General features: G+C 41.3%; 1 protein-coding gene across 1 annotated transcript; it reads left to right on the top strand.

Moving 5' to 3' along the window:
* The first annotated feature begins 237 nt into the window (after nt 1-237).
* On the top strand, nt 238-5,598 carry LOC133020985 (atlastin-2-like). The gene is made up of 12 exons (XM_061087757.1): nt 238-345; nt 1,125-1,337; nt 2,938-3,069; nt 3,219-3,323; nt 3,417-3,467; nt 3,568-3,624; nt 3,748-3,840; nt 4,101-4,239; nt 4,322-4,449; nt 4,907-4,963; nt 5,117-5,188; nt 5,374-5,598. The coding sequence occupies exons 1-12, from the start codon at nt 238-240 to the stop codon at nt 5,596-5,598; spliced, it is 1,380 nt and encodes a 459-aa protein (XP_060943740.1).
* Nucleotides 5,599-13,000: the final 7,402 nt, after the last annotated feature.

Raw genomic sequence — 13,000 nt, 5'->3', positions numbered from 1 at the left:
AACAGTGGCTTGTTTCTCACGGCTTATTAGAATGAAACTCGCCAGATAAACCCTGGCTCCACATTCTTCTCCCTCTTCTCACTTTCCGCCCATCGTCTGCACACTAACATGCAGCATGGAGCCATTGAACCAATTGTAATTTGATCTTTTTCTCTCTACTTTATTGTCTTCTCCAAAGGCTTGAGTGGCATGGAAGAAATCCCCATTTTTCAGCATAAGAAGAGGCCTCCTTTAGCCATGGCTGAAGATCTGGAGGTTGATTTACTTCCAAGGAACAAGGCCTCAAACTCTGGCAAAAATGCCACCATCCCCCCCTCACCTGATGAAGGGATTCACGAAGAAGAGGTAAATGTGTTTGCTGACACATTCCTGTCTATTAACGAGCATGCTTACCATATCTAACCAGAACTGAGCATAATATTTTCCCAGTGCATAAGCGAAAACAAATGTCTTATAATAACATTATGGCACTCAAAGATACCGCTACCATTGCTAACGCCCTAATACGCCATGCTCGAGAAATTGAAATGTTTATCTAGATCAGCTCCAAATTGTGGGTCATGCCACACCCCTCCGCTAATCCTGCTGACAGACAAATATACAAACAGTTTGCAATAAAAACATAACCTCCTTGGCAAATGTAATAAGACACTGGAGGAGCTGAAACAATCAACATTTGGCTTCTGAGCTTGAATAATTAGGATTCAGCTCAAACATAAATCCTGAAGAAATATTGGAGTAAAAAGAAACAAGAAGAAACATGAACTCTGTCTGAACAAGAGCAGGAACTATTACATGTACTCTGTACTTTCTGGTGATAACAGACTTAAAGCTAAAGAGGTGCTCACAGCTGAAAAAAGAAAGTTCATTACCTCGCTACAAAGCATTAATATGAAATGTTTTAAAATACAAATAGTCTGCCTTTACGTGTATTTTATGATAATAAATCAATTCTAGCTTGGTAATTTCTTTGTCATACTCCAGAAGTCGCTCGGTAGGCTGACTTCATTTTAATTTCCAGTTCCCTGTCTCCTCCAAGTAACCTGTCTTGTCATCACAGTGTATTATCTTGAACTTCTCGCAAGCCTTTGAAAGCCCTGTTGATTGAAACCTTGTGTCCTCAGGCTTTGATAGAGGAAGCAAAGGCCAAGCCCATCCAGGTTGTCGTGGCCAACGGGGACGAGCACAGCTTCGAGCTGGACGCCGCAGCGCTGGAGAAAATCCTGCTGCAAGATCACGTGAAGGACCTGAATGTGGTGGTGGTGTCTGTTGTTGGGGCTATCCACAAGGGCAAGTCCTTCCTGCTGGACTTCATGCTGCGATACATGCACAGTCAGGTGAGATGGTGTGGGGGTTTCACACTGCCTGTGGACATACAAGGGTACATAAACAAAAAGGACACAAATTCACATTGTCAGATGTTCGTTATATAGGGAACCATAAAGTAATATCCACTAAGAATTGAAGACTGTGGCTATTGAACATTTTAGTGCTGTCAGTTAATTGATGCAAAAATATATTTTGATTTAATCTCTATGGGTCCATGCACGAGCTGAAACTGGCGATTTGGATTTGTTCCTAATTTGAATATATTAGGAACAACAGGAACAGGAACAGGAACATTGATCTTTTTTAATTTTAACCGTACAATTTAATGCAATTCTATTTAACAGTCCTGATGTGTAGCAGGACCTCAATATAGTGCACTTCAGTGTACCACACAACTAACTATGGTATCAATGCTAAGAGGGTTTATATTAGCAAATTACTGTACAAGACCTCTAGGCTAGAAGAACAAACAAGGCAGATAAAGACAAAAATGTGGAACCAGTTTTCGCATCAGTTCCACACAGTGACAAGCAAAGACAAGTTCTGTCTGTTGGGTGTCATTCTCTAATACTTTTGAATGACACAAAGTGGTACGTTGCGTACCCACACAGTTCATACAGACACACTCTCTCGGGAGTACATCTTACAACTTTGTCCCACTCAACTATCAGCTATCAACTATTTCGCCAGACCTTCTAGCAGCAGCTTGACACCGATGAAGCCAAGATCAACTTACATTCACACACACACTAAGGAAAGGAGGAGTAAATGTTGAGACCCTTTCTCACAGCTGTTGGGCAACATGAATATGAGCATCATGTGCAAGTCTGACCTGATCTGCACATGTTCACATTTCCCCCCAAACAATGATGCTATTTATTCAGTTCTCTATATTCAGTTCTATCCAGCAGTTGGTGTTACACATCATACTTCTGCTACTCCAACACTCCTTGTTCTGTCATCAGATTGTGTTTAGTCGTGCAGGAGAGATCCACTCTAATGTTAACTCGCGTCACTCAGAATCAGTTCTCGTTTTTTGACTTCCAAATGAGATGGTTTGCATTTATATTTCCTGTTTGTCGTCAGAAAGTCCTCACTTGTCAACAGCAGATAGGGACAAGGCCACAGTGTGTTGCTTTTTATTGATGCTTTACTGTTTGTTTTTTTGGAAAGAGTGACAAGTGCCAATATAATATTTCATATTTGCTCTTATATAAATACTCATTATCCTTAATAGCATTGTACCCAGCTTTGAGGTCCCATGTTAATATGTATTGAGTGTGATGCTATAGTTCTCTGTTAGATGAGCAAATTGGCAAATGAGAGATTATACTTACAGACCATTATTTAGGCCTAATATCGTCCCATTAAGTAGCTACATGCCCAGTGAACATTGCACTGGTAGATGACAGGGGGGTTATATAAGGCTTGATACAGTGTGACCTGATGGTGGTGTTTGATTAACCTGCAGGTCAACTAAATCATTTTCTTTATGAATATGCAGGGAAAAACTTCACACATGGTTTGCAGGAATTGTGGTTAGAGAACTTCTAAAAAGAAAATTAAAACATCTTTCTGTGTCTCTTCCCTCTTTGCCCTTTGCTGCAGAGTGATTCGTGGATTGGAGGTGATGATGAGCCTCTGACAGGTTTCACATGGCGAGGAGGCTGTGAGAGGGAGACCACAGGGATTCAGATCTGGAGCGAAGTGTTTGTGATCAACAAGCCAGACGGCAGCAAGGTAGAGAGTTTTCACAGAGTTAATATCGTCCTCAAACGAGCTAAATGAGAAATGTTTAAATTGAAAGACCCTCAGATTTGTGACACAAATGTACAAGAAACAATGCGAAGCTGGCAGCATATTACATCTGTTGCATCTTCTCCCAACAGGTAGCCGTCCTCCTCGTTGACACTCAGGGAGCGTTCGACAGCCAGTCCACCATAAAGGACTGTGCCACTGTGTTCGCCCTCAGCACGATGACCAGCTCCATGCAGGTGAAACTTAAAGCATGTTTAGTTTGGAAAATATGTTCTTCCAGTTCTCTCATAGAAAAATCATCAGTTGTTTCATTTTCTTTGGGTTTCCAGGTGTATAATCTCGCCGAGAACATCCGGGAGGATTATTTGCAGCATCTGCAGGTTTGTGGCATTTCACCTCCCGTCAGCAAAGAGCAGAACCAAACTCTGTCACATCATCCTCTCCTGTTTTCTGATGGTAATTAGTTTTTCTCATATGTAGCTTTTCACGGAATATGGTCGACTAGCAATGGAAGAGATCTACCTGAAACCTTTCCAGGTACTGACTGCTTCTGTGTGTACATGCATGTAGTTGTACAACAAGAGAGAACATTTAAAGGTTATTTTGTCCCCTAAACCGTAGATTACATATCATGTGTCTCTCGTTGTTGATTGTTTTTAGTCCCTGATGTTCCTGATCCGTGACTGGAGTTATCCCTATGAACACAACTACGGTTTGGAAGGAGGCAACGCCTTCTTGGACAGAAGACTACAGGTGATAGTGTTTTTGGGGGATTCTTGGTTGGACAGAGGAAATATTTTTCCGTCCTGATATTTGTTCACCTTAATGTTAATGCAGCAGCTCACACTCTCCCTTGCTGTCAGAGACAGCAAGCCTCCTTTTGAAAAGCGCAAACATACTTAATGTCATTGCCTGTTCAGATGTTTGCTTAGTCGAGTGTGTGTGCACACATCAGTAAATGACTGAAAGATAACACTTTGACTGAGAGAGCACATTGTTGTCTGCTGACACAGGTTAAATGCAACCAACATGAAGAGCTGCAGAACGTGAGGAAGCACATCCACTCCTGCTTCTCGAACATCGACTGCTTCCTGCTGCCACATCCTGGCCTCAAGGTGGCCACCAACCCCTACTTTGACGGCAGGCTGAGAGGTGTGATAACAGGAACCTACAAACGTACTAAAGGATAAATAAGTAGGATGGGACAATGAGGATAAGTGTTTTTGTGTTTCAGACATCGATGGTGATTTCAAGAGGGAGCTTACCAAGCTGGTTCCTCTCCTCCTGGCCCCCGAGCGACTGGTAGTGAAGGAGATCGGAGGCAACAAAGTCACCTGCAGAGATCTCCTGGAGTACTTCAAGGTCCTAAAGGATTTCACATAAGTCCATTGATTGTCACAGTTTGTATGTCACAATAAGATAATATACAAAGCCTCAAAGAACACACTCGGCTGCCTTGTCCGAATAAAACAGCACAAAATTTGATTAGATAATTAGCCACAGTCGACTGTGAACAGTGGCATCCTGGTAGAGAAACAGAGAAAACTTGAAAACCTAATTAATGAAGACGTGTTAAAATTGGGGTTTGCTAATTTTTTTATTTTAACTTTCCGGTTTGACAAAGACACACAAGTGGAAGGAACACGTCTGCTACTTTATAGATGCAGTGAATTCTCTTTCACTGTTAATCCTGTGTTTGTGTATTGTTTATTTGTTTAAAAGTTGTCAGGACACTATAACCCATAGAACGTGCTCTAACCTCCAACTTACCAGCTTGTTCCAGTGATATTTACATTATCCTCATTTCATTTTCCTGCAGGCTTACATAAAGATCTATCAAGGTGAGGAGCTGCCTCACCCAAAGTACATCCTGCAGGTTAGTGTCTCAAACCTGAAAGAGCTTATTCAGAGTTCAGAGTGTTTAGTGACATCCTGCGGCCAAGTTGAATATTGCAACCAACTGATTACCCATTGCCTCACACTCTGCTGTTTGAATTTGATTGTTTTTTCGTTGTCTCACAATTCTCAGGCGACGGCAGAAGCCAATAACTTGACGGCTGTGGCAGGAGCCAAAGACATGTACGGCAAGAGCATGGAGCAGGTAAGGACGTGTCTGTTTAAAAGGAGTTCACAACCTTTCAAATCATTTAATATCCAATAGAAATCCTGCAAACTAGTAAACAACCTCGTTCCGTGCTTGTGGTTTATTTAAAAACACCTTTGTCTTCATCAGTTTAGTCAGTCAAATTCATTTCCTCTGTCACTTTTATGTCTTCCACCCCTCAGATCTGCGGTGGGGACAAGCCATACATCGCCCCAGCCGACTTGGAGCGCAGCCACAAGGAGTTTCGCAAGCACTCTGTGGGCTACTTCCGCTCCGTGAAGAAAATGGGCGGCGATGAGTTCTGCCAGCGCTACCAGAACCAGCTGGAGTCCGAGCTGAACGAGGCCTACACCAACTTCACCAAACACAACGACGGCAAGAACAACAACGCTTGTGTCATAGCCTAAGTAAGCAATCGCCGCGTGAAAAACTACAGTGCAAATGAATGTGATGATTTTGCAGGAAGTTAATGTTTTGACTATAAAATGTGAAGATTGTTTAGAGTCTTAGATGATATCTTGTTTGTATTTTTTTTATCACAACTTTTTCACATAAAAATGTCACCTTAGAAAAAGTTCTTTCTGTTTATGTTTAAAAATGAACACAAGCTAATATATTGTTCATGGTTTTTAACTTTAATATCAGTATATCTACATCTGCTGTAAAATTCCAGTATTAGTCTGCCTTTATTATTGGATTTAAATTGGATTTTTCAATAGAATTTGCCCTTTTTGTATTGCGATGTACACATTTTTCTTAATGTTAATTTGAGGGTAGAGATTTGTGTTGAGTTCTTTTCTTGGGGTCATTTCTGAAACGTGTTTGTGTTACAGCTAGCCTGACGTTGTCAGACTCATTATTCTAGTCAGAATATGAGTCTGAGACCGCTCCATTGGGCTGTGATTATGGGGCGTGTTTCAACAGAACCAGGAAACCAAATGCCTCTTCGCTCAATTGGATAGACCTACAACCAATCAGAGCAACGTAGTATGTGACGTATGTCAAGCGACGCATAGTTATTGTCTGTTTCAGGAGTTTATTCACTCTCTAAATAAATCAATGGAAATGCTGCTAATGCCGCTCGTATATCCACCGGAGGCAAAGCCCCCAGGAAGCAGCTGGAGACCAGGGCTGCTCGTGAGAGCCCCGGCCGCCGGCGGCGTGAATTAGCCCGCGACGGATCTCTCTCAGAGCCTCGCGACCGGCCCGGGACCGCGACCTGCCCGGGACCGGCCCGGGGCTCTGAGAGAGATCCGTCCCTACCAGAAATCCACGGAGCTGCTGATCCGCACGCTGCGTGGCAGAGCTCCGCTGTCATGGCTCTGCAGGAGCGTTTTACACTTCCTTGTTGCTCCAACATTAACAGCGTCCCAACATGTGTCTTTTGTCTCATATGTGCTGAGGAGCGTAGCGCCCCCCCCCCTCTCCCCTCTCTTTTTATTTATATGACTGCTTGTGTGGCTGCAGCATCGGGGCCAGCTGATAAATTAAACTTTTTATGAATCACGTAGGAGGACGGTAAAAACATCTGTTCGATCTACAAATGCCTTGATCACGTTCCTCTGTTCCTCTTTCAAAATGAATGCGCTGTCGATGTCTGCTGGAACAGACTCGATGGCAGCATCGACACATCTCAGCTCTGCAGGCAGCGCTCTCTGGTGACGTGGTTGATTACGTCACTGTAGATCATCTGTCAATCATCGTATAAAGCCCGCCCTGACGATTTGATTGGTCCGATCAGCTCCTGATCGGCCATAGTTTCTCCCCAACGGAGCGACTCCAGACCGAACTTCCCGAACAACAAATGTTGTGGGCGGGGCTAAGTTCGTCTGGCACCCAGGCTATGTTACAGCACCATCACTTCTCACTTAAACATAATCGCTCAGTGGGCACAGAGGAAGAGGAGGAGGAGGAAGAGGAGGCTGAAAGCTTTCTCTGTTCGTGTCTCCTGGACACAGTTAAACTAACTTCATTATTCACTCACATGCAGCAGCAGTGCACGGCAGAAATGATCTGTTATCAGCTGAGTGATGCAGCTGCTTTATTCTGAACGTCCACTTAAGTCAAACTGTAAATCTGATGTAACTCCAGTATTTTAATTTACTTCACTACAATCTGCCACTGTCTTCTTTTTTATATTGACAGTTTATACGTAGTGCAGCTACAAAAGGCTGACTGAATGTTGAAGGTGTCACTTGATGTGCTCATTACTCACTTTCTGAAGTTTTACAAATGAATCAAGAAAATAATCATATTAAACCGTGATGAAAAGACATTAGTTGCAGTTTATTGTTTCATTATGACGTGTAACATATATCTCAAATCTCATGTATCTTCTACATACAAAGACGTCATGAGGTAGGCTTCTCTAAGCTCGTCTTCCTTTGCGCCACCTACTGTTCTGGCGGTGTATTGTTTTCAGCACCCACAGCCTTCGGAGAACCATAAATGAAAAAGAGTCCATTGTAACCATCCATAACGGAGTCGGAGTAGCATATTTCAGCCTTTAGCTGGGACATGTGAGGCGGTTTCACAACTGATGGAGCTGCCTCCATGACAGGAAAAAACTAGGGGGTTGTGAGGCGCAGAATGCAACTTGGAACCATTATTTTTTGCGTGAAATTACATCAAAAACACAATAACTCAAAGAAAGAAACTGCAAATAAAATCAAAAACTGAAAACACGTGACATGTCACTGTGTTGCGTGCCTCCTGACGTTGTTTCGATCCTCTTGGGTCTTCACTAGGTCTTATAAGGCACATGAAAAAGCAATATATTTCTGTTTGCGCTGTGAGGTCCTTCCACTAGTACTTTCAGAGCAAGAGTGAGTGAGGAGACTGAGGGCTCCTGTATTTAAAGGCTGCCTCTCACAGACTCCTCCCCTTTGTCTATTCCACTGTGATCCTTTAATTCTATAACTGTGAATTAAAATAAACTTATTTATATATATTATCATTCATAATACCGTGAATCTATGAATATATTATATTTTATTGGACTTAAGGGATATATTTATTTATTTATATTCTATTTAAAATAAAATTGTGACTAGTGACTTTTAACGAATTTCGTATCGATAAACTGTGATTGTTTTAACTCATATCAAATTACATGTTATTAATTTGAGTTGTCTACATCCATGTATTGTTTTTGTAATAAATTACGTTATTACTACTTCTAGACGTCTACAAATTGTCTTTTTTTGTAACTGAACTGTGACATGTAATTTTAGTTGAATTTCGTATAGATAAACTTTGATTGTTTTAACTTACATATCACATTTATTGACATACACACACTTTAACGTGTGGTCAGCTACACATCATGTTCACACACACACACACACACACACACACACACACACACAAGGCCAACATCTGAGGGAGGTGAGGCAGATAATGAGCAGACAAGGCCAAAACCCTCCCTCACACACACACAGCGGACAGATTAGACTAGAGGTTTTCATGCCTTTTCTCACAGTTTTCCATGAATCACTTCATTATATTCATTTCTAAGACGTCCTCTCTCCTGTGAGATCATCAGTCTTAGAATGCTTTGAGGCCAGAACACTATGACCTCTGGTAACCATAGCAATGGCGCGCACCTACAGTATCATCAACACAAGACGCCAGGAGGACCCAACGAGCCAGGAAGGCAGGACTGCCTTGTGAACCAGCCAACGAGGCACTGCCGCGCGTACAAGAACCTCTGTCACGCCCAGTATATCAATATATAAGCTATGTACGCACTTTGTGTAAGCGCCATTTTTCCTGTGCAGCCTACTGCGTAGGACTGGAGGCCCATGCATGGGCCTATGCATGATCATTTGCTGGACACCGCAGTTTCCTGACCAGTGACCTCTGAATAAACTTGCTTAATTTTAACTTGAGAACGACGACTCCTGCCTTTGCTTTCCACCCGCAACAAATTGGTAGCAGAGGATGGTTTTAGACGATTGAAAGAGCGGAGTGGAAACAACCAGTCGAGGAGGAGGTCGTCTCTCCGACGGGAAAAGAACCGCCCTGCGTGGCTTGTCTCTCCTCGGGAACCTGATCAAAACAGCGCTGTACTATTAAAGAGGTAAGCAGAGCCTATTTAATTGAAATCTGCATATTGTTGTGATAGAGAAAACCTAAAGTACTGAGGGTGAGTACAAGTTGCATATGATAAATTTAACAAAGTAATTAAATGGTCTGAAGCTGCTGTGTATTGTGCAAATTGTTTTTATATTTTAATAAAGATTACCGGCAGCTTACAGTGTAAAATCGATCCAAGGGTTGGTGTGAGAGTAGCTGAAGAAAAAAGAAAAGATTACCGGCAGCTTAGACTGTAAAATCGATCGAAGGGTTGGAGTTGATGTTAACCTAACACAGGAGGGATAATAGTAAAGACTTCACAAGTTACTAATTTGATTCGTAGTATAAATTCAAGGATGAGTGATTAACAAAATCACATGAAGGTGTCCTTTTAAAGCCCATCTCTAAGTATAGTTAATGTGCAATGGGTTTTTTTCCTTTTCTTTCTCTGTTTGTATCATATTTAAGCCACTTACACCCATACAAAAGTTTCCCATACAGCTGCAACTGTGGCTTTGTGACAATGTGATAACAATGTTTTTTTGTTTTTTAGTATGGAGAACTTGGTGCTCCGATGCAATGAGCCCAGTGAAAGTTAGATAACAGCTGATCTGCTTTTCTCTGCTCAGGTCTGAGAAGAAGGGGAAATTAGTCTGTCCCCTTTGGAATATAAGTCTGTGTTCCACACCTTTTTCTTTTTCCTTTTATCTTTATTTCATGAAAATGTATGTTGAAACAATTATTGATTATATCAACTGAAAGCTTAGGATAGTTGTGAAATGCTGTATTACTTACTTTTATTTCTTAGAGCTGAAATCATTAATGTGCTTTCTATATGATCTGAATCAATCATATCAGGAATAGAAATTCAAACTTAACTTTAAACTTAATTCTGTGCTGCCTAGAGTTAGATATTTTTCAGTTTCACCTGCAGTTGCTTTTATTCCACATTCAAATCATCCATTTAAAATTCAATAGTCAAGACATGTTAAATCTATTTACAGTTGGAATTTAACCTAGGAGTTTGATTCACCCCCCTCGAGAGTCCTAAAATAAATAGTTTCACCATTGGGAAGACGAATAAATTAAAATCCAGTTAAAGGTCAGAGGTCAAATACACTTTAACTCAAAGCCTGTTCCATCTTAAATGAAAAGCATAAACCATAATACAAGCCCCTCTGTTCACACACTTATTTGAATGTCCTATCTATAATTATAGTTTAATTTATTTTGGACCCTTTAACTTTTAAATTCAGGGAAGAAGGTTTTTATTTTTTGTTTTAATTTATACATTATCTTAACATCTAATGCTCTTAATTTGAAAGGTGATGTTAAGCTCTATTTTTTGGTTTTATTTCATCATGAAGAAAATTGTGACAGAATGACTTTTATTAATTTTGAAATTCAACTTGTTTAACCTTTTATTTTTTAATGTCCACTGATTTGGCCGACCACTCCTCAAAAGTTTTATTGAAATTGTTGACCACAAAAGGAGGGTATGTATGTTTTGTTTCGATTATTTTGTTTGTTTCTTTTTTAATTATAAGCTTATATAATCTACTTTAATCTCAATTACGCACCGCAGTAAATTAATCATTTTTCTGTTTGTTTTCCTTTCAAACTCTGGGATCTGGGCTTCATGTCTTCACAACCCACTCCCATCCGGTGTCAACTCCACCTCCTCCACCACGACCGACTACGCCCTGCGCCTAGCTTGTACAATGCAAGCTTAAAACACCTGGCCTGTATGTAGGCGAGTATCAATTCCACGAAAGGATCTTTACAAGGCTAAGATCCGGATCATTGACTCTTTAACTCAAACTGAAAAAAGCCTCACTGACAATTTATGATAATTTTGTACTTGGAGCAGATCTGAAAGAAGCTGAAATCTGAACAGCTCGCTCCTATGTTCTGTATGGTCACACAGAAACGAATGGCCCTGGATCTGCTACTGGCAGGAGATGGTTATTTGTGTGCACTATGATAGGAAGTTCTAAAAATAAATTTTTTCCAAACTGCCCCTTGTGGCTGGGTGACCAGTGCCCTCTCCACCTCTACGCACCATGACATGACATGGCTGTAGACTCTGAAATTGCTAGATCATCGCCAAGGCTCTGATGAAGGAAAACGTGCCGCATCCCCCAACTGATCTGAGGCTGTGGATGCTGGTGCTGATGCTGTGAAGCTGAAGCTGAAGACGAAGCTGAGGAAGCTGAGGACGATGGAGATGACGACGCGATGATGATGATGTATGAGGACGGGTTTGCACTGGATGGGATGAGGGTTGGGGGTACATGAACTCGCCAGTAAGTGGTCACACCCTAAAGGGGGATTAAAAGAGGGTCTGGGGGGATTTCAAACTATTCACTATAGTCTGTGTCTGATTGAACTCTTAAGCAATAAAGCTAGGAACAGTTTTAGCTAGATATTACGCTTCATACAAATGATTTTAAGAACTGTTGCTGCTTAGTGTTAATAATGACTCTTTCACTGGTTCTCATTTCTCGTTCTGTATTAAAGCATAATTTCTTTAGCTGCATTAGACATCAAACAGAGTTCCAGGAGCTGTCTCCTCTGGGGCAAAGTCAGTAGGACATTGTTTGGCTTCAGTTTGTTCCGAATGTTTACAGTCAGGTTTGCTTAATATATTTGTTTTGCTGGCTGTGATTCTTTTAATCATAGCTATGTTTTGATGTTTTTATTTTTTGTGTTTTACTGAGTATAGGTTTCTTTTTGATTTTACTATTTGTAAGTGTTGTGTTTTTTGGTCATGGCTTTAGTTGGGTTTGTTTTTCTGCCTTGCCCTTTTCTGCCCTTTGCCTCCCCGTGTTGTCCACACCTATCAGGTGTGGAAAGAGGGATTTAATGATAATACATCACTGTTCACACACATACACATACTTTAACGTGTAGTCAGATACACATAATGTCCTTTGAGCGTAAACGCACACACATTCACACATAACAGTACGTCATACTGCTCCTCAACTTCAGATACACACACACACATCTCCAGCTAGTTGATTGAACATTCTCATACTCCGTATCAAACAGGGAGTCTAATACACAGCAGATTAGACTAAGGGAGGCTTTCTCTCACAGTGCATTCGTGAATCCCTCCATTGTGTTAAGTTCTGAGATGGCCTCTCTCCTGTGAAATTATCAGTCTTGGAATGCTTTGAGGCCGGAACACTGTGACCTCTGGTTGCACTTCATTTTACTTCACATATACTGAGCACACACACTCAGGCAACATGCTTACGACCTCTGGTAACCACAACAGTGGCGTGCACGTACTCTGACCAATCCCAATCCAAGAAGAACCTCTGTCATGCCCAGTATCAATATATAAGCTTTGTGCGCACTCTGACTAAGCGCCATTTTTCCTGTACAGGATTAGTGGACCATGCATGATCATTTGCTAGACACCTCAGTTTCCTGACCTGTGACCTCTGAATAAACCTGCTTAATTTTAACTTGAGAACGACGCCTCCTGCCTTTGATTTCCACCCGCAACATTGTGATCATGAAAATATGCCGCCAACTTTATTTTCCTTTGATAATTTTTGGATGTGTGTTTCCAGTTGTCTTTTCTGATCTTTGTGTATATCAATCGTTGGGACAAAGGCCAAGCCCCTGTTTAAAAGATCCAATTGTGGCTTTGAAAGGCTGACATTTTTTGCCAATAATAAAACATTCTGTGAAGTAAGAGATGCTGAACTCCCAACCCCC

Source organism: Limanda limanda, chromosome 15, assembly GCF_963576545.1.
Source record: "Limanda limanda chromosome 15, fLimLim1.1, whole genome shotgun sequence".
Taxonomy (NCBI): domain Eukaryota; kingdom Metazoa; phylum Chordata; class Actinopteri; order Pleuronectiformes; family Pleuronectidae; genus Limanda; species Limanda limanda.
This window is presented reverse-complemented; position numbering and strand designations above follow the sequence as displayed.

Coding starts and splice junctions, on each gene's coding strand:
- LOC133020985 (XM_061087757.1), top strand. CDS start 238: ATGGCTGAAGATCTGGAGGTTGATTTACTTCCAAGGAACAAGGCCTCA. Junction 3,841..4,100: donor TCTTGGACAGAAGACTACAG/GTGATAGTGTTT, acceptor CTGCTGACACAG/GTTAAATGCAACCAACATGA. Junction 4,240..4,321: donor CTTTGACGGCAGGCTGAGAG/GTGTGATAACAG, acceptor TTTGTGTTTCAG/ACATCGATGGTGATTTCAAG.